Source organism: Benincasa hispida, chromosome 2 (assembly GCF_009727055.1).
Source record: "Benincasa hispida cultivar B227 chromosome 2, ASM972705v1, whole genome shotgun sequence".
NCBI lineage: Eukaryota > Viridiplantae > Streptophyta > Magnoliopsida > Cucurbitales > Cucurbitaceae > Benincasa > Benincasa hispida.
In genome coordinates this window covers 44,479,667-44,497,694 of record NC_052350.1, presented here as the reverse complement: position 1 = coordinate 44,497,694, position 18,028 = coordinate 44,479,667, and the positions used below count along the sequence as shown (strand labels likewise).

Genomic DNA, 18,028 nt, shown 5'->3' with positions numbered 1-18,028 from the left:
TTATAAAGGAACACAACTTAATTCCTTACCACCTCCTACCCACTTCATCAAACATCCACTACACAAGTCATTTCACAACTAAACTCTACATGTCCCGCTCACGAGTCATATATTAATTAAAATATAGAATAATGTATTAACACAATATGTAAAGTATCATCGGCTTCACACCTCCCGCCCAAATGCTTTATGGAGTAGCACCGTCTAGTGAAAAAGCTGGAAAACCCAAAGTGAGGGAAAAAGTGTGTGGGAAAAAGGAGGGGGAGCATGAGGCTTCGCGCATGAAAAGGGAGACTTGTCAACGATTGAGACGGCTGGAAGGCAAGGAGGACAAGCGACTTGGGAGTTGAGGGGACTGAGGTGAAGGGACAGAGAATATCAGAAAGTGCGATGGGCAACGCACAAAAGACATGAAGATAAAAACAAATCGAAAATGGGAAGAGAGATGAAAGGAACAAGGAAGGCGAGAAAAGCAGAAAAGGAGCGCAAATTTAATCATAGAATGTCATTGTCAGTTGAAAAGACGGCAGAGGCACGAAGGACAAAAGTACAGAAAGGGAGGAAAGAGAGAACGAAAGGAGAAGAGAAGCCAGGGGCAACAACACCCCCAAAGGAACTAGGAGGGGAGGGGCAGGAGCGCCTTACATTTCAGAATGAGGAGGTGGGAGCAGAGAAGTGGAGGGCTGTTGGCGAAGATTGAGGGAAAAAAACAGAACCAGGGATCGAAGAGCAGGAGGGAGAATAAATGGACGCAGGGTGAATATGAGGGGCGGGGAGGAGGCGTGAACGCAGCGGTAAGGAGAGGAGCAGAAGTTACGGATGCGAAGGTTCGGTTTAAGGGAGGCCGAGTGGCATGTTAGAAAAGGGGCTAACAGGAAATAGTGGGATGCGAGATTAGTGGTCAGATTGGCAGGCTGGAAAAACAAAGAGTCAACATCGCCGCCACACAGACACGACGGAGTCGTATTCGATGTAAGGTACTTGTGCTCTTTTCTCGAACATTAGGCTTATACAAAGACGGAAGAGCAAAAAGCGATGACCTCAAGAACGAAGGAAAGCGGGCTTGTGCTTAACGTATGTCACACTGGGACAGCTGTGTGAAGTCCAAAGGCGGGTCGGAGTAATTTGAGGTGGGGAGCAGGCAGTAAGGTTCTGAGGTAGAGACGCGGATTAGGAAAAAAAATGAGAAAACGTAAAATCATGATAGGGATAAAAGAACGTTGGTGTTAAAGACTCAAGACTGGGAGGAGCACAAAGAAATTCATCCCGTAGCGAAGATTTTGGCATAGATTTAAAAGAGTTCTTTGGGGTTAATTTTAGTTGTGGTTTTAATTACATTCCAATCAATTGCGTTTAACATGTACTCCATAGTGAAAATCCTTATTATCAATCTCCAATATATCCCATTAGAGACAATGTAGTCCCTAAATTCCGCTCCTACAACTTAGTTATCCTGAACCTAAAAATTGGTATCAGATATATACCACCAATATTAGAGTCTCTACGATGCTTTCACCATCGTTAAGATCAGTAAATTTTGCGGCGGACATCAATTATCCTAAATGGCATGAATTCTAAAGGTTTCCAGCTATGACATCTCGAAATACTATAGAGTTATTTTTCAAGATGATTTGTTTGAATGTTTAAACCTAGTCATGCTTTTCCAAGAAAATGAAAGAAAGTCTAATTTTCATTCAGATTTCTAGTTCTTGCAATTATATTAACAATTAGCAATAGTACCTTATAAATTTTGCAATACAAAAAACCTGAAAATTTTGAGGTATAACTCATTTCCAAGATTTTTATGAAATTAAAATCAAAGAACAGTCAGAATCAATCAGTTTTACATAAGATGGAAAACAAGAAAAAGCCTCAGAATTTACTACCTAACAATTTCTGCACAAAAAAAGAAGAATTACATAGCCATGAAGTGGTAGATCTTGACAAATCCATGATTCCTTGAAAGAATTTCTGGTACAAAGATTGAAGAAATTTGATAGAAAAAATGCATGAAAAAGTATAGAAGAATGCTCTCAAAATTGTATGGAAAAATGGTCTCCTCCCCTATGGTCCCCCCTTCTTTTAAAAAAAATTCTGAAAAAAATAATTTTTATAATGCAGGTCGCAACGTGCGATGCCTATTGTGATGCTCACTTGTGCAAAGTGCGCACTCGGAATTTTCTATTTTCCATCGAATATTGTAGCGTTGCAACGCTGAATGAGGGCGGTTGCACCGTCCCCGTTTCTCAAGGCTACTACCTTTTAGCGTCGAGGTAGCATTGGGCTTAGCGCTTAGTATGAGGTGCGACGCTCCGCTTTGACATGAGATGAGCGGGTTCGCTTTCAATGAGGAGTAAATTGGTAATTTTTTTAAACTTCTTCTTCTTAGTTGATTCTTTTGTTTTATTTTTAACTTCCTTTTAGCTCCAAACTTCTTTTAACTCACTCTAAAGATTCTTCATAGATGGAATTAACCTATTATTCATCAATTTTAAGCACAATGCAGTGGTATAGAATAGGAGATTTATGCATTCAAAACTCAACATTTTCAAGAACATATCAAAATACCCCAATGGCTCCTTATTGTCCCGAACAAGTAAATTACTAGAAAATACAAACATTCAACAAAATATATTCACTTATTTTTATCTTATTCATTCAAATTTGTTTATATGTTCATTTCGACTTACACCAAACAATTGATTGTCAACTCTTTGCTTAGCAGTCAAAAGAAGCCATTGAACAACCAAGCATTTAGAAACTTAAAATTTAATAACAAATAATAACTGGTATTTTGAAAAAAAATAACTATTTTTCTAATAAAATTAAAAAGAAAGGATTGCAATGCTTAGTTTATTTAAGAATCATAGGCTTAGTGGAAGGTTTTTAGCTACTCTAAATCTCTTCGCCCCTATACTACCCGGTTATCGGTCCCCTAAGATAATACTATTGGGACTAGCCTAAACTCGAGGGTCGTAAATGTTGTTAATATATTCTATTTAAAATAAATATGTTGTTGAGCTTTTTATTCAATAAAACTTACTATTGATATTGGCATCTTCTATGAAAATCCAATAAACAAAAATTTCATGGCTATAACATGAATACTTTAACTATTATGTGGTGGACATAAATGGAATCAAGTTTTAGTATGTAAGCCAAGAATGATCTATATATTGATAGGAATTGGGTACCTCACCTGGTGACACTATTTGGATGCGACCCCATTTTGTATACTGATACAAATAATGTATCCAAACCTCATTCATGTAGAGACATGTGAGGTGGGGCATCCCTAGTGCAATGGTTTGCATAGATCGGACCTCGAAATAGTCATTTCCTTATATACAACCATTTATTGTAAACTGACTATCTCAAACTATGAACCTAGGGTAACTCGATCTTAATCCCAGCTAACTATGAACTCCTGTTATTCGGAAATTAATCCTTTAATCTCATAAAGTGAGAGTAATCCAACAGCATTGCTCAATAAGCCTCCATTTTGGGATAAGACCGGGATAGATAGCTGGGGACATAGCTCTGAAAATGTATGGAATTTACTCTACCTATCTTATGGTTAGAAGATAAGGCTTGTTCCTCAAGCACTGATCGCGCTTGGCTTGAACAATGGGCCCTGGCCCTCTTCATGGAGAGAGGGTTATGATTTATAAGTTAAGACTATAAAGTCAATTATTCAATGGAGGATCAATAGAAAGCTGTACGCGAGCCAACGCAAAGGTATTCTACCCGAGTAAAACAGTAATCTTCAAACCTAGCTGTAAAATACGAATGACCTATGAAGGGATTGACTACCGATTATGCCTTAAAATGGGATAGAATATATCTATAGTGAGGGAGTGCAACTATCGAGCTATAGTGCGAATGTCTTGGCTAGTTAACCACGAATAGTGATTATTCGGTTTAAAGGTTTAATCAATTAATTACACAAGTCGTTGGAACTCAGTGGGGAGTGTTGTAGGTTTCAAATAAGGGTCCCTTTACTAGCTCGTAATTTGGATTAATAAATTGGAGTAATCTTGGAGATAAGATTGATATATTAGTTGGGTTTTATGATTTGAAAATGTTTTTTTCAAAATTTCTCAATTACGGTTTTTATTTTTGTATTCGATACAGGGATTAAAAGGTTTATTTAATCGAAATTAAACGAAATTGGGGAAATGAATTAATGTTTAAATATGATTTAAAATATTAATGTAAAAAATCTTCGTCTGGATTGGAATTTGGTTTTTATTAATTTTATCTTATTAACATATTAAATTTATTTTTATTTAAAAGGTTAATTAATTAGTGTTATTTAAAAATTAATTAATTGAATTAATTTTATAAAAACTAATAAATAAGTTAATTTACAAAATTGATTTTTGAAATCATTTTGTGGAATCACTTTTTAATAAAATGATTTTCAAAGTGGAGATTTCCAAAATGTTGGAAATCTCCACTAGTCTTCAACTACCTTATTCATTTTCTCCATTTTTTTCAATCAAAGTAAGAGTTTGCCCTTCATGCAACCATGATTATGTTGTATGGTGTAAGCTCTATAAATTGAAGAGTTTGAAATGAAATTATGATTGATGCTCACTAAGAACTTTCAATTCGAAACTCCTGCAGAAATCACCAATCCCTCTTTATATCTTATATACTTCGTAGCTCAATTTAGTGTTTCCATCACACAATCCTTGTAAGAGAAATAGTGGAGAAGATCTTGGATGCGTTGTCTACTTAATAGATTGAAGCTCTTCAGGTGCAATCTCAGACTGGATTTTGAAGAGGATACTCAAAGGCTATTGTTGTTCAGCAAACTCTCTTTCTATATAAGGTTCACTTTTTGGAAGGCATGTTTAAAACTCAAATTAAATATGATTAGACGTGCTTATTGTATTCGTGTTTTTCCTCCACTAACACATTAATATACTCGTATAAATACCTTATGTTGTCAAAAAGAGAGAGGCAATTTCTAAACAAGGTATCACATCTCTTGTCCCAGACTACCCTCGAGCCCTAGTGAAAAGGACGATGAATCGCAGCAAGTTATCAAACCTTTTTGTTTTAACTTACTGCCTTTAATAACTCTGCGGAAAATAACTCTTGATACCATGAACAAATTTCAACAGACCAAGCTGATTAGAGTCAATGGATGGCAAATAATATATGATTTAAGTAGGCCCAAATTTTATTCCAATAATGTTAACATTATACAACTCAAGTACCTTAGCTACAACGCTTTACAAGAACAATTGTACAATTCCCTCCTAAAAATGTAACTGTGGCTTGTGCTTGGACCTTGGAACTTAGCACACCTTGGAGCTCCTTCAACCTCTGCTATCTTGGGGGGGGGGGAAGAAACTAATTTGGAAATGCATGATGCATAAAGCCCAGTGAGTGGGTGTCCTCTGTAGATAGAACATATACTTTGGCCTCCCTACAAAATATTAGCTTTTGTACAAAGTTAATACATAATCAACAAGGAACTATTTCTACAAGTTCACATTATTCTCCCAGGCAGATCCGCTGGATTAACCCCAACTCAACTACTGGTTAAGAATAATCAGCCCCAGCTTTGACCGCTGTATATCTACCATAATATTGGAACATCCTCCAGTCTTTACTGGCTAGTGTATTCCCTGGCATATGATTCAATACATTTCTCCCAGCACTTTCACATGTATACTAAAGCAATGTAGTCAACAATTCCTGTGGAAATTTCCCTGTATGATTATCCCTACAATGTGCCACATCGACCTATTCCGCTAGCTTTGCTTAGGTAACTGACTTAATTTCTGCCGGTCATCTACCAGACTATATCCCACCTGACCGAAGCCGACTATAATTTTTCCTCCACCAAGGTCCTTTTCAAGTATGCTGATATAGTACCTCGGGTACAATCTCTAGTTTCCAACATTCAAATCAATACAAGCCAATATTGGTTAACAAGGCAGTAGTGAGGAGAGCGAGATGGGACATGAAGTGCCGCCTGAGATCGAGGGTGCCGCGGAGAGTTGGTGGTGAGTGATCGGCGCGCTAGGTGATGATAGGTGTTGAGGGCCGTGATAGGAGGGTAGGGGAGGAGGGTTGAGCGAGTGTCCAGCAAGGGTAGCAAGCGAACGGCGGAGAGTGAACCAGGTCACCTTGGGGTTGGTTAGGGACGTTCGTTTCGGCAAGGAGTTGTGCTTGAGGGGTGGTCCTGGGTGTTTGCGGCGCGGCTGTGGTGTGGAGTCGCTGTGCAGAGGAGATGGGCGCGCAGGAATGTCAATTATAGCTTAGGGGATTGTAGCTCAGAGGTGTCGAGAGACTGTGGGATTGGTTGAAGATATGTCGCTGTCGCGTGGTAGGGGGAACCGCAGTGTGTGCCTAGCGGAGGTAAGTGCGCCGAGAGGAAGGCTTCGCGCCATGGAAGAAAGTGATGAGGCGCGAGGGTAAGCGTCGTGGTGCGGTAGGGTGTTTGAGCCGGAATCATGCCAAGAACGATCATCGGGCTGGCCCAAGCTGGAGCGGCGCGAGGCGAGCGGTCGCGAGCGCGGTGGCGCTGGTGTAGTTTTCTGCAGTGTCTCCAAGCCCGAGGTTCTGTTGGGAGGCTTATTTCTCTGGCAGCGCGGCGACCGCTGAAAGACTGGAAGAGGCTCTGGCCTAGGGGGCTGTGTCCATGGCTTTGGATCCAAATTTCTCAGACGCATGCTATTTTGGGAAGCTTCGCGCCTCCCAAGTATGAATGGTGCGCTAGCTTTTCTTCTCCTAAGGTCGCTTTCCTGGCTCCGGGAATCGGTTAGCTTTTCACCAACTCCCTACTTTCAACCCTCTTGGAATTCAACGCATGGGTCTTAGCTCGCCGGTTCGCATCTGTTGACGTCAATTGTGGTTCGCTCGTTTACGAAACAAATTATTCCTCCCAATTCCAACGATTTCTTCCTATCAGTCTCCTTTTGTAGAATATAAGTTTTCATGAACCGGTGCGTTTCTGGATCTTCTGGTGACGTTATACTCCAGATTATATTTCTATTTAGGTTTGGATCTCAAGGAGATTTGTATTTTATACGGGGCGTGACACCTTGTCCTAATCTTCCGGTGGTCGACACAGTGGTTTCCAGTGGTTGTTATCTTCCTCAAGCTTAACAACTATTCGTACGGACTCATTAGGGCAATTCTATATGCATGTAGGTTGGGCAGTACCCTTAGTGTCCGTGTCTGATTCCCCTTTGCGTCTATAGCGGGCTAGAGTGACCATTCAATGTGGCATTGTTCGGTCTTGATTTTTCATTTATCCATGCGGTCAGTTAATATTGTGGACTATTGAGGCTTTAGAAGGATTATCTTCCTATACATATACGGCTCATGGATTTCTTATTCGGAGTCGCAATTGCGCTTTTGGGTTGCGGTCCATTAGGCTCAGATTGATGCCCCGTAGTTCATTTTGGATCCAACTCCACATATGATGCATGCGCCTAGACAAATTCTCCCCTCAAAGTCGGCCATCAGGAGCTACATCAGATCACAGCAAATCGATATATGCTGAGACACATATATGGAGGAATGATTATCGCTCTGGTCTCACTTCAACGCTCATCTGTCAACATCTATAGCGTTGCACACGATCTAGCCAGTAACTCGCTTAACGTCATCCCTTATTAACAAACGGCAACCAACCTTCGTGAACCTTGTACCGCAAGCCTTTAACAACGCAAGACCAAATCACTATGGCGTCCACCTTAGGCTCTATTCCATCGCTAGGCTCATACTTTAGGCAAGGGCACACATCCATCGCATCCATCGGGTCGCATGGCCATCACATCCTCGGTGGCAACATCACCGGCATGCATTGCGTGGAGCGTTACCTGTATGGCCACCAGGCTATTGGGGGATAGAAGATCTATAATTCTAAACGACAAATGCTCTCGGCTATATACACTCCATAAACAGGTTCATGAATCCAAACAAGGGTCTATGGATGTCTCCTCTTATTTTAACAAAACTGTTGATCCTGTGGCAGGAATGGACTTGTGTAGAGAAATTGTCTGGACTTGTCCACCAGGATGGGTCCCAATTTTGAGATTGAAGAAGCAGATGTGTTTATATGTTTTTGGCTGGATTATCCAAAGTTTGATGGGGTTCGTAGTCGAATCTTGGGCCAGCGTCCGATTCTTCACTTCGAGAAGTCTCTTCTGAAATCGGCTGGAAGAAGATCGGTCGTGTGCCATGAATAATACCATCACTACTGATACAGCTGCTTTTGTTGCAGTCGTCTGGTACTGATAGTGATAAGAACCTCCTTCCGTTTGTGAACATTGTAAAAAGCTTTGACATACAAAGGATCAATGTTGGAAATTACACGGGAAGCCAAATAGCAGACGCGACAGTCTCACGAAAAATCTATATCTGTTGTACCTTGGCTAAGTGATTCAGTAGATGACCAAACTCAGAAGAAATCTCCTGGTGACGGTAAACACAGTTCAGTACCGTTGGGGTTAGTGCAATTGCACAGTCAGGTAAATTTTCTTCTTTTAGCCTAATTAATGTGAATGGTAAGAAACCATGATTGTGGGGATTCAGGGCGTATTGATCATACTTACGAGTTCCTCAGAGTTATTTTGTCATATATCCGTGTGCTTGGTAATTGAGAGAATTTCGTAATGGCAGACGGGTCCTTTTTCACTGTTGCAGGAAAGGGCAATATTCTATCGTGATAACCTTTACACATGCCTAAAATATCATATAATCTATTATCTGTCAGTAACTAACAAGAGATTTGAGGTGTAAGACGATTTTCTCACTAATTCAGTTTTTTTGGACCTGAATATCGGGGATGAGCGATTGGCACTGGCCGGCACGATAGGGGACTTCTACTTCCTTTTGACGAGGCTTCCTCTAGGAATGTACATCGGGGTTTATGTCTTTAAATTTCTCTGTTTCTGAAAATGATGTTATATTATGGGATTTTTCGCTTAGGAATTCCGAATATTTTCAATGTATGAAATCTTTATTTCCTCATTTATTTTGTAATTGCTGCGTCTTCTTCTTTTATTGGTGATGTTTGTATTCGTGCCAAGCAACATCGTGTTTCTTTTCATTCTCAGCCTTATAAACCCTCGAGTCTTTTTTCTCTTGTTCATAGTGATGTATGGGGTCCCTCACCGGTTACTACTTCCATGAGAAAACGGTGGTTTGTCACGTTTATAGATGATCACACCCATCTCATCTGGGTTTTCCTGCTCACTGATAAATCTGAAGTGTCTTCTATTTTCCAACAGTTTTACACAACTGTCGAAACTCAATTTAAAACAAAGATTGGGATTTTAAGAAGTGATAATGGGCAAGAGTTCTTTAATGCCTCTTTCAGAGAATTTCTCGACTCTAAATGTATTATTCACCAGAGTTCGTGTGCTTACAATCCACAACAAAATGGAGTAGAGCGTAAAAATCGGCATCTGGTTGAAATAGCCCGATCTCTTATGTTATCCGCCACCCTTCCGTCATACCTTTAGGGAGATGCAGTTCTTACTGCTGCTCATCTCATTAATCGGATGCTCTCGTATTCCTAATCTTCATACCCCTTTAGAATTGCTTAAAGAGTCTTTTCCTACTACTCAGTTGATCTCTGATGTTTCTCTTCGGGTTTTTGGTTGTGTTGCGTTTGTTCACTCCCATGGTCCAAACCGCACGAAATTTTCTCCTCGTGCTCAGAAGTGTATCTTTCTTGGATATCTACTCCATCAACGTGGATATTAAGTGCTATCATCGGTCATCTCAAAAGTATTATGTCTCCGTGGATGTCACCTTTCTTGAGGATCAGTCGTTCTTTCCCGTTAGTCATCTTCAGGGGGAGAACATAAATGAAGAAGAGACTAACTGGTCCTCTTATGCTATTCCTTTAGAGTCAGCGCCTATTCAAACCTTTTCTAAACCTAACCCTGATCATGATAGTCAGGTTCTTCCTACCAATCAAGTTCCTTGGAAAACGTACTACAGGAAGAATCTCAAGAAGGAAGTAGTGTCACCTATTGAACCAGAACTGTCGACTCAAGTGCAGGAGTCAGACCTGTCATCAGGTCTAGGTACGTGTATTCCTAATGATGTTGATTTATGTATGGAGGATGATGAAGGCAGGCATGACAAGGGAGGAGGAAGCAGTGATACTAAGAGAGTAATAGAAAGGGAAACTGTAGAGGATGGAATGATCGAAGTTACGGAGGATGAAATAGTCCGTGCTAATGATGATGTGGAAGTTACTACTGAAGTTTCTGATACACAGATAGTAAATCATGGTGAGAAGCCTGAAGAGGTGAAAGAACGTGATGCGTCACTTGATCTTCCTATAGCCCTGAGGAAAGGTACCCATTCATGTACTAAATATCCTATGCATAGTTACATGACGTATAGTAATCTGACATCCGAGTTCAAGGCTTTTACTACTAGCTTGGACACTGAAGTGGTTCTAGATAACATGAGTGTTGCAATAAAAAAAACAGAATGGCGGTCTGCTGTTATAGAAGAAATAAGAGCTCTGTAAAAGAATAAAACCTGGGAACCGGTGACTTTGCCTGAAGGGCACGAAACAGTTGGATGTAAATGGGTGTTTACTATAAAGTACAAGTCAAATGGGACGATTGACCGATACAAGGTTAGACTTGTTGCAAGAGGTTTCACCCAAACATATGGAGTGGATTATTCTTAGACGTTTTCACCTGTGGCTAAACTTAACATGATCCGAGTGCTTCTGTCAATAGTTGTGAATAAAGATTGGCCCCTACACCAACTTGATGTTAAAAATGCTTTTTTGAACGGGGAACTTGAGGAGGAAGTCTATATAGTCCCCCTCCCAGGTTCGAGAGTCAATTTAAAAATAAAATGTGTAGATTGAGGAAATCACTATACGAACTGAAACAGTCTCCAAGGGCCTGGTTTGATAGGTTCACGACGTTTGTGAAAGCACAGGGATATGTTCGAGGACATTCCGATCACACTCTTTTTGTAAGAAGATCAACATCAGGGAAAATTGTTGTTCTTATTGTCTATGTTGATGATCTTGTTTTATCTGGGGATGATGATGTAGAAGTCACAAGACTAAAAACAGAGATGGCTAAAGAATTTGAAATTAAAGACCTCGGGAAGCTAAGATACTTTCTGGGAATGGAAGTGGCTAGCTCAAAAGAGGGTATATCAATTTCTCAACGAAAATATATACTGAACTTGCTAAAGGAAACAGGTATGACTGGGTGTAAACCTGTTGACATGCCAGTAGAATACAATGCAAAAATCAGTGATAAGAATGATGGAATTCCTGTTAATAAAGAAAGGTATCAGCAGTTAGTTGGGAAGTTGATATACTTGTCTCACACAAGACCAGATATTTCTTATGCAGTAAGTATTGTGGAGTCAGTTCATGCAAGCTCCTTGTGAAGATCATATGATAGCAGTTGAACGTATTCTTCGGTATCTGAAAGGAACTCCTAGTAAAGTTCTAATGTTCAAAAAAACTGATAAACGATCTGTTGAAGCTTACACTGATTCTGATTGGGCAGGGTCTGTTGTTGACAAACGATCTATGTCTGGATATTGTACGTTTGTCTGGGGAAATCTAGTCACCTGGAGAAGTATAAAACAAGGATTTGTTGCTAGAAGTAGTGCTGAGGCAGAGTATCGGGCCATGAGTCTAGGAATTTGTGAAGAAATCTGGTTGAAGAAAGTATTATCAGATCTCCAGCAAGATAATGAGCTTCCATTGAAATTATTTTGTGATAATAAAGCTGTCATCAGTATTGCAAATAACCCAAATCAACACGACAGAACTAAACACGTAGAGATAGACAGACACTACATTAAGGAGAGGTTGGACAGTGGAAACATATGCATCCCTTATATTCCTTCGAATCAACAAGTTGCTGATGTTCTTACAAAAGGGTTATTGAGACAAAATTTTAATTATTGTGTAAGCAAGTTGGGGCTTGTTGATATTTATGCACCAACTTAAGAGGGAGTGTTGGAAATAGGGTTTTTAACCTAGGGGCATTTATGTAATCGTGTAAGACCCTTAGGGCTTCCTATTGTCTATTCATACAGTGAGTCCCTGTGTATTTAGTGTATCAGTTTTAATAAGAAGACTTTATATCGTGGTTTTTCTCCCTGCACTAGGGTTTCCACGTAATCCTGTTGTTTTCTCTTCCCTCTTCTCTTTTTTAACATGACCATCTTAACAATTTATCTGATATTTAGAAATAATAACTCGTTGAAACTAAACAGCTTAATAAACAGATAGAAGTTCCAACAAAAACAAAATAATTAACAAATTAGTTAGAAGTAGTAATGTTCATAAAATGATAATAAAAAGAAACACTGTAGGCTAAAAAGATTAGTATATCATTTATTAGAAATTTAGAATAACAATATTAACAAAACAGTTCTTCCTTACACTCGTCATGTTTCTTCTCTTCTTATGCAAAAACTCTCAAACAGTTCCTCGACAACAAGTTGACGAATGAACCCATTAAGTAAAAAGAAATTTATTCAGTTTTAATGTTATATTATTTAATCAAATATATATATATACACACATCAAAACCTTGGTCAACAAGGCCGTCCACAGGGACTTAACCATAATGAATTTAATGCTAATGGCCTATTAAATAATAACAAATAATAATTATTTAAAACTAAATAATTGACAAATTAAATAGAAATCTTAAATATTTCATAAGAAACTGGAACTAAGTAATTTTTCTTTTACCAAGGAGGGTGTTAGAAGTTGCAAAATAATTAAAAAACACAATATGGGTCTGGGGTGAGGAAATGTTATAAACGGGGTTTTTCAAAGGGTGAGTTTCCCCAAATTTTTGGAGAATAATTTCCGATGTTAAGGCAAGCCTCTCATTCTAATATCATACTTTCTGATCCCTTCATTCCCATTCTCCCTAAGAAACATGGCCCTGGAATTTTAATTTTATCAAATTGAATCCCAAACTTGAATAAAGGATGAAATTAAGAACCTTAGTTAAATAAACGTAGGTTTGAATTTGAAACTACATCGTGAGCATTCTTGTGGCTGATTTAGACTAATTGTGCAGGGTGTGTTTTTATTTTTTTAGGTTTGCACATTCATTTGAATATTTTTATGCTGCTCAATTATGATTTGATTTGGATTCAATTGAGACTATTGTGCAGGGTGTGCTTTTATTTTTTTAGCTTTGCACATTCATTTGAGTATTTTTATGCTGCTCAATTATGATTCGATTTGGATTCATTTGTGATCGCTAATAGTTGCATTTGGATTCTTTAAGATTAAGTTTGGTATTAAAGCTAGATTTGAGAAGTTTTGTTTGTAAGCATTTACGTCAGTATTAATTTAACAATTTACAATCAATTTTACGGTCAGAAATAAAACTCTGAAATTAAAATTGTTCCACTTATTTGTTTCATATAAATGGGATGATGCATAAAATCAATAAGAATCCATCAGTACCTCTCCAAGACGATCTCTTGCACCAATTAAGAAACTCCAAATAGCCGATACAACAGTATAGAACACATGAACGTCTAAGATGTAAATCTACAACCATAAATTAAATAAGATAAGTAGACTGTACATCCATATAGACACAGAAATATATACAAATCGGAATCATCCCAACAAAACGATAGCTTTATACTGCTGATTTTATACGTATGATATTCAGGAAAAGCAACGCAACAAGGTGACTTCTATCTATTTATCATAACTGATTTACATTTGCTCATTGACAACTATGTAACAAAATGACTTCTATCAGCTCAATGACTAGTGACATCAAATATTCAACATTTTCTTTTAAAAATTTTCAGGTAATAATCAAAACGTCAAGGGCTCATGACAAGGTGATCCGTATATAGTGTCATGGAACCAAAGATGTCTTTTCAGTGTTCTTTTAGAGGTTTCTTCCAAGAAGTACAGCTTGTTTTCTCTTTCAAATGCTTTGATTTGTTGTTCTAGCATGGATGCCAAAACAAAATTATTCGATTTTTTCATTAAGTTATTTATGGAAGTTTTTTTCCTTTATTTCTAAGTAGGGTCATAGATTAAACTAAATTATTCTTGAGGTTTTATTTTTAAATATCACGACACATGTAGTAATGACCTCAGATTGAGATCTTAGCAAGTTGGGTCGTTACATCCAATGACTCAATCAACCATCTTAATTAAAATGGGTTTATCATTTTTATTTACAAATCATTACCAATTATGCAAATAAGACAACCCATGATGTGGTTCTGAACATTCAACATTTTACAAAAAGTTGATAAATGAAGAATTCGCAGGCTAGTCAAATAAAAAAAGGAAATGACAGTTCAGTCAAGCATATCAGTTCGTGGGCAACATTGAAGTATGCAAATTTAAACTTACAGCAACCACGGGGGCCCATAAGCTAAGAATAGTCAAAGCATTATGATTATCTGCAAATAAAACATAAAATATGAGAAGTCAGACAACAGAAAGAGAATAACCTTCGAAACAGCCTAAAAGCCGAGTGTAATGAATAAATTTTTCGTCCATTTCTAGAAGGTTTATCTTTACAAAGAGAAACCGAGAGATTGAAGGTGTAAATGATATATCAAGCAACTTCTCTTAGGATATCTCGTTATAAATACAAATGACAGAGGGTGAAAGGATAATGGTTCAGAGTTTATATTTATTGATGAGGTCCATGTCAGAAACAAAAAGATTTCTTCTTCATTTTTTATTGAGAAACAAAACTTCCATTAGGATAAAAATGAATACAAAGGAGATTGGCAAACCATCAATATAAAAAATAGACCTACAAACCATCAAAGGTTGGCCTAGTGGTAAATAAGGAAATATCCCCTTGATAAAGGGCTAAGAGGTCATGGATTAAATCCATGGTGGTCACCTACCTAGGATTTAATATCCAACATGTTTTCTTAAACACCCAAAGTTGTAGGGTCGAGCAGTTTGTCCCGTGAGATTAGTCGAGGTGCGTAAGCTGGCCCGAACACTCACGGATATAAAAATAAAATAAAATAAGCCTACAAAAAGGCAGATAAAAAAGGACCCAAAACTAACAAAGAATGAGCTATCATATAAAATAATATTAAACCTACCTGGGGACCAAACCTTCTCCTAAGTCAACTCCGCGCCTACAAACTCAATTATTCTTATCAAACCAAATACCACAAACGACTCTGCACACACAAAAAGACCCTCTAGATAGTGCTCCCCTTCACTCAAAGGAAAGACGGAGCAAGACCTTATCTATCTCCCTATTACGTGGTAAACACACCCTAAAAATCTCAAATAGAGTCCCAAAGCCTACTAAAGATGCAAGGTGAGAAGACTAACCTCAAAACCTACTAAAGATGCACAAGCACTCCATTTGGAGGGATCACAATTGATACCAAGGACAACACTCTTAGACTTATTAATCTTAAAACAAAAACTAAGCTCGATGTCACAAAAGAAGGTAAAGATTAACAAAAGTCGTAGTTCGGCCCTAAACAAAAGAAATTTGTGTTATTCGCAAATTAAAAAGATGCAACAGGTCAAGCACACCCCACTCTAAGTCCCTCGAAGGCCCCACCCTCTACACTAATGGGAAGTATCTACTTAGAATATCCATCAATCATAAGAAAAAAAGGAGGAGGAGAATCCCCTACCCTAAGCTCTCTAGAAGCAACAACTTTACCTCGTTTTTTTTTTTTTTTTGTTGATAAGAAAGAAGAATCTCACCTTCCTCGTACAACTTGCTTCTCAGTTTAAAGAAGAATCTCACCTTTCTCATACAACTAAACATTCAAGATCTCTTCCAGCCAAAACCTTTCATCCCACTAGGACCCTATTAAAAATCCCAATCCACATGTCTCCTCTCCTCTTCCTAAGGAGATCTATTCAACTCTCCCAAAATCCAGCAATCCAATAAGAATTTCTATTTTATCATGGATTTTGTTTCATAATAGTCTCAACGCGTACTTCAGAAAAAGCTAGCTTCTGCAGCCCTCAATTTGCTTTGCACGTCAAGCGCACAAGGAAAGTTTCAACCATGTATTCTTTAACTATCCCTTTTCTCAAGATTGTTGGTTGCATGTTTTCAAAATCTTTAGGTTGCATTGGGTTTTTGATGCAAGCGTTAAAGATAATGTTCTTCAGTTACTCCCAATTTTATCGGATGTCCCCAAAGATAATGATCTTCCAATGTTCTTCAATTGATGTTCTTCAGTTACTTGTAAGCCCTATTTCCTCTCTAAAGGCTTATTTATTTTGGGTAAATGCAGGTAAAGCTCTCCTCTCTAGCTTGTGGAAGGGAAGGAACATGAGAATTCTTTAGGATAAATATAGCTCTTGGGTGGACATTTTTTATTCAAGTCGCCTCAATGCCTCACTCACTTTGGTGCTCCTCATCCAAATCTTTTGAGGGATACTCTCTTCAAGATATCAAATTAAATTAGGCTGCCTTTAATGAACCTTAACAGAGTTTGGTTATGTCTTTACAGATTTTTTCTATCTTTTTTGTTCAGTTTTATATTTGTTTTACTTATTTTTTGTCACTACTATTTCACTCCCTTGCGGAGTTTGTATCCCTTGGGCGAACATAGTCATAAGTTCCACAAAATCAATTTTAAAAAGATCCCTTCTACCTTACAAGTGCTATAGTCCGTTGTAGCCTCATTAGCAATAAGCAATAGGTCCACAAGTTTTCTTCCTAAAACCAAAGCGCCAAAACAATAAAAAAAAATGGTACTAGGGAAAGAAAACCTTAACTTCTTAGCATGAACTTTAGCAATGATCTGATGATTAATTACAAAACTAATCGGTCTAAAATCTCTGCCTTGCACTCCACTTCTTGGGGACAGAACATGGACATATAGTTCATCAAAGCGTCAACAACACCCCTATAAAGAAAAATAAAAACTCCCACACCATTTATCCTTGATCAATCATCATGGAGAAAGACCCTCCCTAAATTTTTTATATATATATATATCACTACATAGTAGATTTTCATTTATAGGAGGCCAAAAAAATATTTTAAAAGATTAAGATAATAATACATACAAGAGGGAAAAAAACACAAAGAGAGCACCAAATTAAAAAAGGAAGACTTAAGATCAAACAGCAAATAACACAAACAATACCAGACATGATACTTGCACTAAATAACAAAACGACATGATTTTATAAAATTTTAAAAATAAATAAATAAAACAATAACACCATAAACTTATGGCCTACAACTCAAAATGAAATGAAAAGCGAACTCACTTCTAGACACAAAGTCATGCCACGAATATCTTATATCTCTCATATTTACAATAAGCTTGGTAGGTCCAACAAGAGGCTTGATCTGCAAGATACGAATCAAGTCTTTAGATTACATGGCTAGAGATAGATATCATTGCATAAACAACACAGCTAACCTGAAGAAAATAAGCAAATGCAAATTTTCCACCCAGAATGATAATCCACAAAAGCATGTACCTACAAAATTAGATTGTGAATGTCCTCATGTACAAAAACAAAATTCCATTTCTCCATAATATTTACTTGAGTAGTTAAAGGAGGTATTTGATGTAGGGGCATATTTACCTTTGTCTTTATGTCTTAATATTACTTGTTTAAACCATATTAGGTTACAAACTTATCAGTTAGTGATTTTTTTTTTTTTTTTTGGAAATGAAAACTAACACTTTCATCGATGAAATGAAAAGAGTAAGTTGTTTACTCATTATTCCAATGGATTCTTGACTGTTAGATAGTTTGTTGGCTGCAATTCTCTTTTGTATTTGAGCCAGCCATCTTGTACTTGTTAGTACTTTTTTCCATTCTTAACAAAGCCTTCATGTCAAGTGCTATCAGAGCATACATTCCAATGCCTTTCTTGGATCACTCAACTTTTCACCTTTACGGCTTAACTCACAGCAAAGAACTACTTCACCATCAACGAAACAGGGAGAATTTACAACTAATAAACCACAAACTTACCCTCCAGAAATCACACAATTATTGGCTGACTTTCCTGTGGCTTCTAACTCCCCA

General features: G+C 37.8%; 1 protein-coding gene across 2 annotated transcripts in view; it reads right to left on the bottom strand.

Moving 5' to 3' along the window:
• Positions 1–18,028, bottom strand: part of LOC120070710 (callose synthase 9-like) — a 90,840-nt gene that overhangs the window by 32,612 nt on the left and 40,200 nt on the right. For both annotated transcript variants that reach the window (XM_039022559.1, XM_039022558.1), the window contains 4 exons: positions 17,410–17,470; positions 17,255–17,336; positions 14,384–14,433; positions 13,466–13,552 (listed from right to left, as the gene is read on the bottom strand). In XM_039022559.1, coding sequence (XP_038878487.1) covers positions 13,466–13,552; positions 14,384–14,433; positions 17,255–17,336; positions 17,410–17,470 — 280 coding nt within the window. The remainder of the gene's footprint in view (positions 1–13,465; positions 13,553–14,383; positions 14,434–17,254; positions 17,337–17,409; positions 17,471–18,028) is intronic.